The sequence below is a fragment of the Uloborus diversus genome, chromosome 6 (genome assembly GCF_026930045.1).
Source record: "Uloborus diversus isolate 005 chromosome 6, Udiv.v.3.1, whole genome shotgun sequence".
Lineage (NCBI taxonomy): Eukaryota > Metazoa > Arthropoda > Arachnida > Araneae > Uloboridae > Uloborus > Uloborus diversus.
The window spans coordinates 117,511,301-117,527,452 of record NC_072736.1 but is presented as its reverse complement, the minus strand read 5'-3'; the positions used below and the strand labels follow the sequence as shown (position 1 = coordinate 117,527,452).

The 16,152-nt window shown below is 31.3% G+C and overlaps 1 protein-coding gene across 1 annotated transcript in view; it reads right to left on the bottom strand.

The window, feature by feature from the left end:
- Positions 1–7,900, bottom strand: part of LOC129223788 (neural-cadherin-like) — a 461,316-nt gene extending 453,416 nt beyond the window's left edge. Inside the window, exons 1-4 of the mRNA XM_054858146.1 lie at positions 7,207–7,900; positions 5,122–5,247; positions 4,037–4,372; positions 2,246–2,436 (exon numbers count right to left, since the gene is read on the bottom strand). Of these exons, the coding sequence (XP_054714121.1) occupies positions 2,246–2,436; positions 4,037–4,372; positions 5,122–5,247; positions 7,207–7,479 (926 nt within the window). The 5' untranslated portion in view covers positions 7,480–7,900. The remainder of the gene's footprint in view (positions 1–2,245; positions 2,437–4,036; positions 4,373–5,121; positions 5,248–7,206) is intronic.
- Positions 7,901–16,152: the final 8,252 nt, after the last annotated feature.

Genomic DNA, 16,152 nt, shown 5'->3' with positions numbered 1-16,152 from the left:
ACCTCTGAAGCAGTGAGACATAAATAAAAGTTAGATTAATTTTATCATAATTTTGGTTCAAACTTTTGACAGGGTGGCGACAGGAACTGTGAAAAAAGTTCCCTGACTTTTCCCTGATTAAGTTCACCAAAATTCCCTGATTTACGTTACCAATGATAGTGGTTTTGTCTCATTGCTCTACTTGAAATCCATTGCATGTTTGTATAAAATGCAGTATTTTAAACGTTTTAAGTTGTGTAAAGTTGTTGAACTAAAGATGTATTTTAAAAAGATGCTACTTTTTAAATAAAATGGTAAAAACACACACACACACACACAAGACAATTTTGGGGGGAGGAGGGAACCTACAAAACAGTATATTGATTTTTATACAACGGAAAGATTATAGAAAATTATATAAAAAAAAAAACTTTACTTCCAGAAACCATTTAGCATAAGAATTTTAAGAAACTATTAAAATTACTCTTAAAAACATATGTGTATTTATGATAGAACTAAAAAGTAATTGAAATTATTTTGAACTAAGTTTTCAAACAATACAATAATTGTTGCAAGAATAACAAGTAATAGTGAAAGAATAGAAGTAATGTAGTTATTCTTATATAACTAATCTTATAACTAGTCTAATATAATCTTACTATATCTAATCTATTAATTATCTAATATAATCTTATAACTAATCTTATATAACTAATTCTCTAATCAAGAACATAGGTTTTAATGAATGAATACAGCATTTTAACAATAAAAAAATAAAGATATTTACTTAAGTACCTAAGTTGACTCTATTTCAAATGATTTCAGTATGTAAGGAAAAAAAATCTTAGATTGCTTTTGTAACAAACAACTTTGAAATGCAAGAAAAAAAAGAAAAAAAAAAGCAATTAGTTAATTTCATAATATATTAAAGAAGAATGCAACTTGGTTATAAAATTAAAAAATTACTTAAGTCTGAAGAAAAGAAAACCTTCATAATCTGCGGTGACAACAAATGGTATAATGGCAAAAAGCAAAGTTTTTTTTTTATTGAAAGTTCAATTTTAGCAATTAAAATAAAAACACGAAGAAGTAATAACTTTTAAGCTTTTATAGTATTAATTCAAAAACCAAAGATTTCTTCTTGAAATCATGAATACTGTACTTAATTACTTCGAGACAATGGAACAAAGGCAAAGGAGGTAAGGCATTTAAGGATTCCTCTTTGCCTCTATGGTTGTTTATTTTATGTAACATTGAAAGCGTAAAAGGAAATTTCAAGCTAGGTAAAATAAACAACCTAAGAGACACAGAAACAATCTTAAGAAGTTCATCCTGTGGTTAATAAGTAAGATTCAATACTTTAACGTTAAGGAAAAAAGATGCACAAATATGCAGCAGTGTATAATCGCACCTCATTAATTTTACCTTTTTTTGAACAGATAATTGGTGGAAAATGCATAGGGAATGAAAGTACTTAATTTTGTAAAGCAAAAAAAAATTTTTTTCTTCATAAAATCAATTTTCCCTGATTTTTTGTTATTTTTTCAAAATTCCCTGATATTTCCCTGATGAATAAAGTTCCCTGACTTTTCCCTGATCTCCCTGATTTCCCTGATCTGTCCCCACCCTGTTTGATAACTGATGCGCAATTGAAGAACTGAAGAAGTGGTGACTTATAATGGAAAGATTATTGAGCATTAACATTGACTAAATTCATAGCTAAATAGCAGGATTCTCCACTCCTTCTTTCACCATTAAACGGAAAATTTGAAATGTAATCACAGTACATTCTATAGGTGGGACTAACCTAATCTGGCAGCTTTGTGAAGGCTACACAAATCCTAGTTGCAGCATTACGACACTGCCAGGTTAGGTTTGCCCCAATTATAGACCACCTCCTTATTGTTGGCTCTCGGCAAACTACCAAAATCAATTACTTTATATATACCTGCCACTTGCAAAATTATAAATAAACAACAATGCTTCAGAAAAAAAAACTTCTTTCAAAACTGCTTGATATTAACAACCCTGGCTTCACTTATTTCAATTGGGTTTGGCGTAGATTCGTCCGAAAACAAGGCCAAAAGTGTGAGTTGGACTATACTAACATAAAATGCTGATCTTAATGGCAGACAAGTTAACTGCCCACAAAATATAGTGTTAATATAATAAAGCATAATCAAGTCATGAAAATAAAAGAACACCGTATGTTTACAAAAAAAAAAATCAGCTCATTTTTTGAGAAAAGGATAGTAAAAATATTTACCTTGCTATCACAGATAATATCTTGGTACCCGTTTGAATGTTTTCTTTAACAAGAATGGGTCCATAGACTGGTTGTCGCCAAACAGGAGGATTATTCTTTCGATCAACAACTTCTATGATAATGTTGACAGATGCTTTCAAGGGTGGATCCCCCTTATCAGTAGCTTCAGCTCTTAAAAAGTATTTTTCTTGCTGAAATATTTTAAATAAGATGTCAACTTTAAATGAACTAAAATGCATTTCATTTGTCAACAAAACAGCCCCCACCGAAATGTCTGCGCCTGTCTATTGCTCTAGAAACGAGGCTTGTCTCATTCTTCCAAGGGAAGCTTAGTGTTGGAAAAACCCACATGACTGCACAAAGGCAAGGACATGATGAAATGGAGCCACAAGAAATTCCTGTTAACGCTTGAAGAAAATAAACGAAGTCCATTTTTATGGCAGTCTACAGGCTCAGACTTTACGGCGGGAAATTTTCTCGTGAGGGACAGCACTAAAACTTTTACATAAGCATGAGAAAGATAAATAGATGCCTCAACTGCCAAATCAATTAACTCTACTTTCTTAAAAAATCCACCTTTCTGCTTTAATAGTGCTTTATCAATGCTTAGCATGTGAATATATTAAAGTTCTGCTTCAGTACATTTCTGACCATATGATGGCAAAAAATGCAACATGAGAGCCTATTCACTCCCATGGATAACATTATCTTCATAACTTTTCTTGACTTTTTATTTTATCCATTTGGCAAGTGAGGGATCCAAATGTGACAAAATATAATCGAAAGTATTAGCGCAATTTTTATATATATTCTGAATTATTTTCTTAAATGTATATCATAAATCTGAGAAAGAATTTTAAAAAAGCAGGTAATATACATTGTTTTAAGTTTAAGTGAAATACCTTATTGTAAGCCAAACATCAAGAAAAGCATCAATCTGCAATATTATATTTTAAGCAAGTGTTTCAAGCTGCGATTGTGAGAAATTAAATTAACAGATTCAAGTAAACTTCACTTTTAAAGAGAAGCGTTGTTTAGTTTTAATTGAGTAGAACAAGTACCCATTTATTTTGTACAAAAAAATAAATGTTATTCATTCATTCAATACGCTCATAGATTATTCACAAGAAAATTTCAATATTCTGCTCAGTAAATAATTGTATAAAAGTCCAAATTAACTTATTTGCCTAACAACAAAAAAAAAAGCAAACAGATGTACATTTGTAAAAAAAGTTACATAATTATAAACTATTATTTTGTTAATAAAAAGAAGGAAGATACATTCAGCAACTTAAGTTGAAAACAAAATACTGCATTACATTAAAATGGAATAAATATATAGCCATTGTTAAGAATACTTTTAATCATCTTTAAAAACCAGAATTTAAAATTAGTATAGTTTTTGGAGGGGGGGGGGGAAGAGACATAAAAAAAATTAATACAAAGTTAAACACAAGCAAAATATTAGTTATGTATAATATTGTAGGTATTTATGCTAATAGATATTACAATTTTGAGAACAACGTATTTTGACAGTTTCTGAAAGAATCATGAGATTAAGCTTATCAATGGTGTGATAAAAGTCGTATTTGAGATTATAATTGCACATTTTTAGAACTTTAAAGAAACACTGCCCAATTTTCACACTGTGAAGACAGTTTGATTTAACTCTGATTTCATTTCCATAAAAGTCTGAGCAAACTGTTCACTTTTACAAAAAACAGGATCCTGTCCAAAAAGCTTGGAACAACACAATGAAACCTGATGGAACTACACAAAAAATGCACTTACATCAAGAGCTTTCTTCAATCTAATAAATCCAGATTCAGGATTTATCTCAAAATATCCATCATGATCAACAGATCTGGCATAAAGGCTGTAGATCACTACACCGTTGTTATCCGCATCTTCATCCGAAGCTGCCACGCGAAGCACATTGTTTCCAACCGGGGTGTCCTGCTTGATGTTCTCATGGTATTCCGAACGATGGAATAGAGGTGGATTGTCATTCACATCTGTGATCTCCACTTTAAATGAGCAGACTCCTTCAAGTGGAGGATTTCCACGATCGGTTGCTTTCAAAGTGACGCTCACGAAGCGGCCATCTTCTCCTTCCCTGTCAAAAACCTGGAAAAAAATAGCAGATGATCATTAAACTGAACTAAGGAAGTGAGGCACAATACGAACTTTCAAGGGCAAAAAGGGGAATGATTTATGCATCAAAGTTAAATTAATTGTACAGAGACACATTGAAGCCACTGGGGGATTAGGGGGAAAACAATCTTTCCAAAAAGTGGATTGAATAGTATTTAGTTTAAGCTGACTGCAGAGATGAGCTTAGTAAAAAATAAGTTGATTTATTTACAATAATAAGAAGTGGTATGCTACACAACAATCTTTAAAGGAAAAACTAGGTCTAAGTCCCAATGGCTCTCTACACTATGGAGTTGGAATAGCATCACATTCTTCATGGAGGAGCACTGATCCACCACTTCTGGGGGGGGGGGGGGCTTTAGGGTAGCTCGCTATAGCTAAGACCTCAAGCTAACTGATATAAAGGATGACTTAATACTTAAAATAAAATAATTATTCAATGAAATAAAACTAACCTTAAATTTAACAGACTTATCATACATCTACTGTATACAATAAGTTCTAAAATTAACTCCTGGATAAATGGTATTATAAATTTTGTGCATTGATTGCATATCAGAAAATATATTACAGATAATTTTATTTCACTAAAGTATATTTTACAAAAAAGTGAAGAATTTTTTTAAAAAAAATAACAAGATATTTCAATTATATTTATCCTGATATGATCCAAGTAGAACTAGAATGGCATAAATCATATAAAATTGGTTCTGTTTCCTTACCTTATTGGTTCGTACATCTCCAGTGATTTCATCCACAGTAAACTTCATTCCTCGTTGATTTGGCTGCTGAACCACTGAATATCTGACTTGCCCGTTATATCCTTTATCTTGATCTGTTGCTTCAACCTATATTAACAGTAAGTTTTTTTTAGTCAAAGGTTAGTAGTTCTGATTCCTAAATTTTTATCTTGTAATTATAAAAAGATTTTTTAAACATTCAGAGTGTTCTGCATTTTTCTCGAGTCTTTCCATAAACGATTCATGGTTTATATATGAAAATATACATATTATTGCATAAAGCATACAAAAACACTGTAGGGGAAAAGGGAGCACATGTGAACATTTTTTTTATTTCTTAATTTCTCCGAAAATATTTTCAGTTTCCCACAGAAAAAGGGTCTCCATGACTGAACGGTCCTTTCTTTAAGAAATTGAATTTTTTCAGAATTTTTAAAAAATTGTTTCTATACTTTATGAAATTTTTTTTAAATGTTTTCAATTGTTCACATGTGCCCCTGCAGGGGGGCAGATGCGAACAAGCTTGGGGCACATGTGAACTGAAAAATGCAGGACGAGCATATTTTTAAAAAAACTCGTTATAATGAAGTATATATGCATATAATAATTAAATTCAAGGATTCAAGGGTTTGTAACCTATACTGTGTCCATTTGAATTGAACAGTAGCTGGTCATTTAAAAAAAAAAATTTCTGAATTATAAAACTCTGCTTACTGTCAAATTTTAAAGTTTCATATAGTATATTCTAATCAATGGATCAACAAGAAAAAATCTTATAAGATTAAACAATACAAAGAATATTGTATTATGTAAACTATATTCTTGTTATAGTATAGTGCGTTTACGCTTCCTACAGAACATGATGAATTTAAAAAAATTTCTCAACTTCAGTTTTTAGTAAAAGGAAAATATTTTGTCTTTATTTTACTTGTAAATATTATGTACCACTATATTTTTAGCCAACTATTTAGTAATTAATGATATAAAAAAATAAATAATTAGTAATTATGTAATAATAAATTTTCAAGCTGATTGCAGCAAAACAATAATTATAAATCTCTACATCTCGTTTAACACTTATAATAAGCGTACACTAAAATTTATATTTGCGGAGAGGATATGGGAGCTGCTCACATGTGCCCCTACATGTTGCCTTCACAAGTGCTACGGCATCTACCTTAGAACTAATTTTCAAAAAAAGAGGATTTTTAATTTAATTACAAAATTTAAACAGTAGCATAAATTTATGTGAATGTTCATATAATGGTTTGCAATAATTAATTTTAGCTCCTTAGTTAGTTTAAAATATGTTTTTACACGGAAAAGACAGTGATAAAAGTACAATCAGCATCTGCTAAAACTAAGAAGCTGGAACATAAACTGGCTCCTTGCTTTGAAAATTTGGTCAAAAATTAGGGCTGGTACTGCTATTACTTGAGAATTTTTTAAGATTTTTTGCTTGATGTTATCTTAGTAAAACATACCATGTTCACATGTGCCCCATGCTCACATTTGCCCAATTTTCCCCTACATGTCTTTGTTTTCTTTCAGTTTACCAGAGAAACTACAGATAGCTACATAATAAATAAACAAGTGCTTGAATAGTTTCATGATAAAGCAAATTAAGCTATGCCTAATGCAGAAGAAAGACTATGCATTCAATATAAACAAAGTGCATAACAGAAAAACGCCTGAGTACCCGTCGGAAATAGGACTTAAATGTTAAATTTGAAAACAAAAGTGAAACAAAAGCTGAACAGGAGAAGAAATATCCAGCCAACCCAAGAAAACTAGATGACTTAAAATCACAAAAACAAAACTAGCAAAAGATGCTTCATGTGAAAAAATTAAAATTCTGTAGCATGAAACGAAGGAAATATTTTTCCCTTGACAGCCTGAATGTACTTAGATCGACAATTTTTGAAGTTTATTAAATTGTACTCAAAATTTTCTTTTAATTTACACTAAATTGCTACATATAGTAATATCTAAAAGCTTTAAATTTCATCACTACAACAATTGCAAAACAAAAAACATTAAAAGTAAACAGCTACAATGAAAATTTACCCTAATGACAAAAGTATTTCTTTCCGCTCCTTCCTGAACTTTCGGGTGATAGTTATCACAATCTTCAAACACAGGCTTGTTATCATTCACGTCAGTAATGAACACAACAACCAGGGCAGTACTGGTGTGAGTGGTCAAGGCACCATCCTTGCAACAGGCTCCATCATCTTTTGCCGTCACGTTGAGCTCATACTTATCCTTATCCAAATGAATGCTTCCATCTATGAGACGAATCACGCCTGGAAAAAGAGAGTTGAATATTAAGAAAAACATTTATGGGCATGGAATGAAAGAATATGCCAAAAAATCAACTGGCAGGCATAGATTTTAAAAACAATGATTTTTGAAATTTTGTGTTGATCTTAATGTGATTCTGGAAAAAACATTTCCTACTATTTGTATGACATTAAGAATCATATTTCTTTTACCTTCCAACTAGTCATTCATAGTATCTTTAAAATTCAGTTGATTCCACATTTTATTCAATCTTATGAAAGCATGACTGAAAACTTAAGATTGTTTTAAAGGAATATTCAACAAAGATTTTAAAACCCTTATATGATAATTTATCATCTTCATCAACACTATCAGGAAAGTTTTTTCCAGGGTGTCTGTATTTTGGGAGTTTCATTATTTTTATACCATGAATGCTACTTTGAAAGTTACTTGAACAGAAAGACTAACCCCTTGAGCTTTATTTTTATTTATTTATTTATTTATTTTTCTTTTTTTTTGAAAAAGTTTTTCCTACTAGGTAAATTATATCTTAACCCGAGATTGCTCGCGCAGGGTATGACATACCCACCTCTTCGCTTTCAATCAAATTTCTCCCCACCTTTTTTTTTTTTTTTTTTGAAGTGGACGATTCCTTGAGTAGCTGACCCATAGGTCATAACCTTGAAGGGGTAGAAATGGTGGGGACAAAAAAATTGAACTCAAAAATACTAAAAAACCTCCTCGGATATGAGATACTCTGCGCGAGCACTCCCATTCGTTTTGGTCGCGCGAGCAATCTCGGGTTAAAGATTATATTATTATTCTTAATAATCTCTTAATAATTCTCTATAAATACAGGTAAATTATATCTTATTATATTATTATTTTTATTGTTCTCTATAATTACATAAAATGTAATTATAGAGAACAATAAATCATTCATGTATCCGAAGTTCAGAGACTCCATTTTAAGTGTGCAAAAATTACATAGCAGTTAAAACATGTGTCGGACACTGTACGCCATAGGACTGCAACTGCAAACTTTTAATATCTCACCCAGAGCTGTATAACATAAGAACGCATAGTTAATAATCCGAAATGTAGAGAAAATATTAGCTGAATGTAAAATTTATTGGAAAATAACAGAAAGGATTTAAGCATTACAAAATTCTATGTCCATGCAAAAAGTGCTATTGGTGAAAGGTTTGGCTGTTGTGATAGCAGATTTTGTGAAGAGTTAGATATGTAATAGCAAATTTTATAAAAGGCAAATACTTGACTCTGAAAAATTCCTAATAGACTACTGGTGATTAATCTATTTTCAATAAATTATACTTAAAATCCATTCAAATTTAAAGTTATTATCATAAAGATAATTTCAATTAAAATTTCATTATCATAAAATTATTTCATACACCCAAGACAACATTAAGATCTACTCAACACATTTAATAATTTGTCAGAAAGTTGCATAGCTCAAGAGAGCCACCGGAGAACCACAGTTGAATATTCATGCAACAAATTATGCATCAACAGCAAGACAAGTCCAACTACTAATGTAAGTAATAAATATACATATCAAGCATGGCAGCAACTATTCATTTTAATAATTTTGACATCAAGGAACAAAATAATTAAAATAGCAAATACTAACAGCTTGCAAATTTTGTTCTATATTACATGAACACATGCAAGTAATTATTATAACTAAATCATGAATAATAGCCTTAAAGTGATAATTAAAAAGCTCCAAATTAATACTGAAACTCCAACATTATTTGATAAATTAAAATGCTAACAACGTAGCTCATTGCAACTGTAAAGTATTTCAAGTGAAATTAAATTTTAAACTTAACTAATGATGATGGAAGAATCAATATTAAGCTCTAATAAAGTTCTAAAGTTATGAGCGCATTTTTATTAATTTATTATTTTTTCTTTCTTTCAAATTGCAGCATTGAAGAAAACTCTTAACAATAGGCATCATCAACTGCTAGATGGAGTATTTTTTTACAGTTAAATAATATATAATGAGTAAAAAAATGAAGCTAAATATACGAAAACTATCATCATTAATTGCAATTAACAAATTTAATAAATTAGAAGCATAAATAATTTTCAAGTTTGCAAAGAATTAGAAGACTAAAACCTGCTTGGAATACATAACTTTTTAAGTATTCTTTGCATTAACAGTTCACAAAGAAATAGTTTAATATCAATGCATAAAATACACAAAAAAGCTCATCTATTAAAAGAGCAAAATAATGATACTCAATTGCGATTATACTTCGAATGATACATTGTCTAAGTACATACATGCATGCAGTTCAAATATTCAGTCATGCAGCAATACTATTTTTGCATGCTGAATTCAAGCATAACAGAATTTTTTGGAACTCTCATAATACCTCTAATCCATTGTAGAAAGCTGTATGGTATGGCAAAAAAATAATAAATGAGTTACACAAAACAAATATGAGTTAAAGATCAGAGAAATTATGTTTTAAAAATAACTACAGAATACTGCTCTAGCATTTAAAATATTTTCATTGAAGAGGTTTATACAACAAGTTTTTAAAATTTCTCATGTGCAATCCTAAATGTCAAAAAAAAATATTTTATTATAAGATTCTTCCATTTGAAACAAAATCAAAAACTTCAAGGTAATTTTTTCTTTCTCTTAAAAGTTAAAAATATTTCTAAAAGAAAGAGGAAATTAGACCATGCAAGAAAAGGAAATATAGAAATGCACGAAGAAAATAAATAAGCACATTTTTAAAATGAATCAGAGTCTATTAAAAAGTTGGTGATTAAATTTCTATTGTAGCAAGATTTTCAAAATTTATTAAAAAGGACACTGTATGCAATGCAATTGAGCACCTAAAAAAGGGGGGAGGCAGTATTTGAATGTTAAAAATATACTTAATCGAAAGTAAAATGTGATTAACAAAAAATCAGCAATAAAATCTAAGGTCTTATAAAACGTATAACGCTTGAAGGCAATCTTTTTTAATAAATATAATTCAAGTGATGATCATTTTAATATGAACAATCAAAGCTGTAACATTCATCATTCTGCCTCACGAAAATGATGCCCCGAACCAAATTCTTAGTAAAATGCTCTAAGCATTAATTTTATTATTGGCAAAAATAGCTGACTAGACAGGTTTGATCTCTTTTTCCCTACTTTTTGGAGAAAGCTATCCCAATTAGCAGTCATGTTAATAAAGTTATGGTCAGAACTTTTAAACTGTACTTGAAACCTGAAATACGAAACTTTTCAACTGCTCAAAAGAAAAAAGCAGAAACATGTACATGTTGTTTGTATTAAAAATGTAGAAAACAAGAGTGCACATCAAGTGTCGAAGGAAATTTTAAAAAATCATAATTACCAGTTCTAGGTTCAATTTCAAACATTCCAGCAACAGTACTGCCACCCATAAATCCAAACACAACATTGTCACCATCAATATCACTTGCCACAACTGTTGTAACCAAAGTATTAGGTCCAGCATTTTCATCCACACTCGGCGTGTACACATCTTGACTGAATTTTGGGGCTTCGTCATTCCTGTTCTCTGTATAAACACGCACAGTGGCAGTACCCGTGGCAGGCGGGTCTCCTTTATCGACAGCACGAACGGTCAATTCGTAAGTGTTGATGATGTCAGCATCCAATCTCTTGTTGGAATATATGACACCTCTGGAGTCGATGGTAAAGTCGTCTTTGTCCAAAGAATAGGTGATTTCTGCATTTTTCCCGGAATCGGCATCAGTTGCAGATACTGAAAGAGTTGTAAAAGATATGTTAGCTGAGATAATACTAAAGAGAGAAAGTCTATTTCAAAAATAACAATAACAAATATGCTATAAGATTTTTTTAATTGAAAAACAATAGCAATAATTGGGCAGAGGTAAACAATCTTGATTTTTTGGTGAGGGGAGGTTATTTTCCAGGGTTGGGATCACATGTTTTGGAAAGAGAGAGAAAGTAACGAAACTATTCCCTCGAAGGTTAAAAAAATCTTTAACCTTTTGTACATTCTCACATGGTAAAAAATTGTATTCAATGTCCTTTTTCTCACAATTTGAGCCAAGTTTGTAAAAATTCTTTTATTTCTAGAAATTTTCAAATTTTTCAAAAAGTTCAATATTTTTAATCTTAATCAAGTAGACGTGCTATTCCAAGTAAAAGACTATAAAAGAAGATCATTAATATTGAAATGATTTTAGCGATTTGGTTTGGCACAAGTAATAAAAAATTTATATATAAAACGCGAAGTTAAAATAATATCAAAAAACATTCAACTGCAGGTTTGATAATCTTAAACCATAGATTAGATGAAATCAAAAAACTTGAATTGGGATTATTATTTTGGAAAAAAATAGGTTTTTCCATAGTGGGCAACAAGTAAATAATCACAGATAACAATTTTTTTCAGAAATGCTTCTCAGACCCAACAAAATGTTTTGCTTTTTAATCAACATCAGTTCTCAAAAATCCAAACAAAAGTGCACTCGCGCATTCTCATGGAAATGCTTTTAATCTGCAATGTGCAGAATATTAGTGGGCTAGTAGCAGACCCAGATTAATTTTAAGAAAGGGACCTGAGAAATTATGGTGGATATTGTGCCATACTGACCCAATTTTCTGATGATATCATTGACACATATTGACATTCACCTCTTCATGCACACTTGTATAATATTTCACAAAAAAAAATTTAAATCAAACAGGTGTGAAAGAAAGTTTGTAACTCTTGTTGTTTTACTCTATACTGATTAAAAATTATTATCTCTTCCAACTAATATAAACCAAAATTGGCAAGGCTCCTATTGATATATAAGCTGACCCATCGGCCATGTTGATACAATGTGTATTTGTTTGGAAGCATTAATTGTTAGGTGAGTTAACCTATTTTGCCAAATTCTCTTTGAAAAGAACATGACTCAATAAAAAGAACATGAAAAAGCAATAACTGTGTCAATCCTGTAGGCTAATTATGCTTGTCACCAAAATGATCATGATGAGTTTAACTGTATTTTATAGCAACTCCAGCAAGAAGAGAAAGAATGCGAGAAAACAGATTTTTAGTAAAAGGAATACAAAGTTAGAATCATTCAGAAGCATTCTTTTAGTAGTCATCTTAAATCACTTGCCACATCACTAAAACAAATGCCATGAAAAAACAGATGGGTGCATCTATCATTTGTACTAGTATTCTTCCAATTTAAATTTTTGTCATTAACATCCTTTCTCCCCTCCCCCCAGGTGCGTGTGTCAATCTCCGAAAGTCAAAAATTCCATAATGAGAATATTGTTATAATCAAACCTTTTATTGAGCAATACTCAATCGATTTTGTAGATAAACTAACCTTGTAAAATAGATGTTCCAATAGGTACATCTTCTGAAACACTATGAGCTTGATAATCAGGAACTTCAAAACGCGGAGGATTATCATTGACATCAGTCACATCAATGGATAACTGAAATATAAAGAAAACAATTTTTAATTAGGATAAAACTGTCAATTGGCTTGAGTTAAGCTGAACAAAGTTTTTAAAAGAAATGCAAAAAGGATCCTAAGTATAACTATACTACTAACTACACAACAAAAAAGGCTTTAAAATCCAGAAGAACAAAAGTTACAGACAACCTGCAATCAATTCTTGATACAATCACTATTTTTAACTAGAAAGTCGCCCGTCAAGGTATGACGGGTGAAAATTGCTTCTACTCTTCTACATTTGAACGAAGCAATTGCCTGATATGAGATATTTTGATAGTTGAAATTTCAACTCTAACACCAGTGGATTAACACTGAACTTCAGTAGATAGCGTTCATTGTTTTCATTTCTTCATTCCCTTGAAATGATACGGTCTTACCAGTAAAACTGTTAAGTTACTGGATCGAGTTCAGCCTTGTCACATTAAAGTCTTTCCCCGCATTTTAAACATTACCAAAACATATTATCAAATTATCATGCTGTGGCGCGAGTTCCATTGTTGAAACATGCGAGTTACTCGACCATCGGCTATTATTTATATGAGGATGTGGTCATAATCTTACATGCAGGTTATAAAAGCAGCATAATATTTGTTGAACATAAGACAAGACAAATTTACCTAAAACAATGGCTACACATATTGTCACAGTCCATTTTAATTGTAGGCTAGCAACCATTTTAAAGATTGAGTCGAGCCATTTGTTACATTTAATCAACTTGGAAATAATGCTGAACCTTTACCATTATTGACAAAAATTCCCTCTTTAAATCTTCCATTACGCAGTTTTTGGAGTACAATATAATGATTTACATAAAACATAACATTGAAAGGATTTAATTGCTTACTTATGAGGACTATTTTCTTGAAGGTAAGAATCACTTTAAAGTGGTTATGCTCAAACTTGTTTCAAATAAAGAATTTTATTTTAACCCACAAACATGGCCCCCTTTTCTCATGCAGACATGTTTTAAGTTAACTGGATTTGAAAATTACTGTATTAAGAATTGAATGAGTTTTAATAGTAAACAGTAAAAAGAAATGGCACATAACCTGTGGTTCAATCCAACAGCGCAGAGTAAACTATTCCAGTGTATCGAGAGCATGAATAACATATATAACTAAATTTATGAAAAATACAGAGAAATACAAGAGAGAACTTAGATTTAAAACACAAAGGAAATTGTTATTAAAATGTAATTTTAAGAAATAATAAAACTTTCAAGAATCCACAGAGCTGTAATTACATAAATTTGTAGTGGTTCATTTCTAAAATCTTATTTGTTTTCATACGTAAGCAAAATTTATACTAAAAACAAATATCATTAGTATGAATAGATATAGTCTGACCACTGACTAGATGGAAAGGCAAACATCCTGTTAACAGGTCGAAATGGACGCATACATTAGTCTTCAGGGATGTCTGCTTTTACAGATGGATGTTAACCTCTAAATTAAGCAGAGTCACATTCAAATAATCGAAACACATGTGTCAAATTTTTACTTTTCCCCCTCATTCAGGTAGGTAGACTTGTTTTATCTAGATGTTTGCCAATTCCATATAATCTGGGAGAAAACTGTAATTTTTATATTATAGAGTACAGGCTGCTTAAAACTTTTTATGGTGCTAAAAATTTAATATGAATAAATGCAAATGTTAATTTTACAAGGAAAAATTTTATGGATTTTTAGCCCTGTCTACTTACATGCATCTGAATACACTAATAAATAAAGCATAATTATAAATCAACTATACAGATCATGAAAAAAAAGGATAATTAGATTATATAATTTACAAATAATAGCTAATACTCACATCAACTGAAGTTGAAAAACCTCCAGAATCTTCTGTCGCCGTTATCTGAAGCGAATATATTTTGGGCTGCCGCAGATCTTCGTAGTCGAGATCCTTAGCTAACTTGACGAGGCCGTCGGTGGGACCTATCGTGAATGTACCTGCTCCTTGGCCTTTGTTTCCAAGCACATATCTGATCTGCCGACTTGCAAAAGACATTGCTTTTACCTGAATGATTCTGTAAAGAGAATGAGAATGATCAAGAGATTGGAAAATATATTACATTTATTCTTAATGATATTTGAATGTAAACATTTGTAGAGCAGTTGCAGATGTGAAAATAACACCACTGAAAGTAAAATTCTTTGTAAGATATACAGGGGTGGTTCAAAAAGTCATGTCCAAAAAGCTTCATGTTTAAGAAAGTTCTTAAATACAGTATTGACTTATATAGTTTTACAAATAAAAATATTTTGGGGCAAAAAAGCAGAAGTTTTCAAACCTGTAGAAAAGTAGCCTCTATGGTACTTCCTTAAATTCTACAATTTACATGCAGTTTTCAATTTTCTTACTCGACACTCCTAGCAACTAATTTTAAGCATAACTAACAAAATCAATTAACAGAATAAGTCTTGCCAGTCGCCTTGTCTAGTTGTCAGAGAAGTCTGATTGCGATGGGGAGGTGTCCTGGGGTTGAATTGCGGCTCGAGCATGGATGTACTTTCTCTCTCGTCCTTGCACTATCTTTGTGTGAATGTGTTGTTATGCTGTGAATGGTTGCCTACCTTATAAATGGGTCCCTACGGCATGCGTTCACTGTGGAAATCTGAATTCACAGCAAATTACAGTACAACTGGAAAAGTGAAGCAATGCACCCCAAATTTCCAGCCTAGCTGACAAAAGACAACAACATGTGCCAAATGCATGGCTACTATATGGCTATTATAATGCCTAGATAGCACACGACAACAACTACAACATAAATGTGCATCAATAAATATTTAGGGGTAAAAGAAGGAAAAATAGCAGTTGGGGGACATTTCGATGTCGATGCAATTTAGATACTAATTATGAAACTACATCAATATTTAGTAACATATCTCTATGAATCTCTTACTCAGAATCTTTTTTCTTATTCTCTGGGATAGATGCAGAATAGGATTGCATGAAGAACTGCGGAGGTCTCTTTCCACCAATGATCGAGAGCCGCTCTTCTCCGGTGGACTGCTCTTTCCCGGTCACTTTCATTCCATTGACATCTTCTGCTTTGACATAAAGCACATATTCCTGATCCAGCATGAAAGGATCTGTTCCAACCGTTCTCACTTCTCCAGAGATCTCGTCCACTTCAAAACGTCCGCCGGCTACAAAAACACAAGATTTAGATTTAAATACAATGAAATATAAAACAAGTTTGGCTTTTTGCCA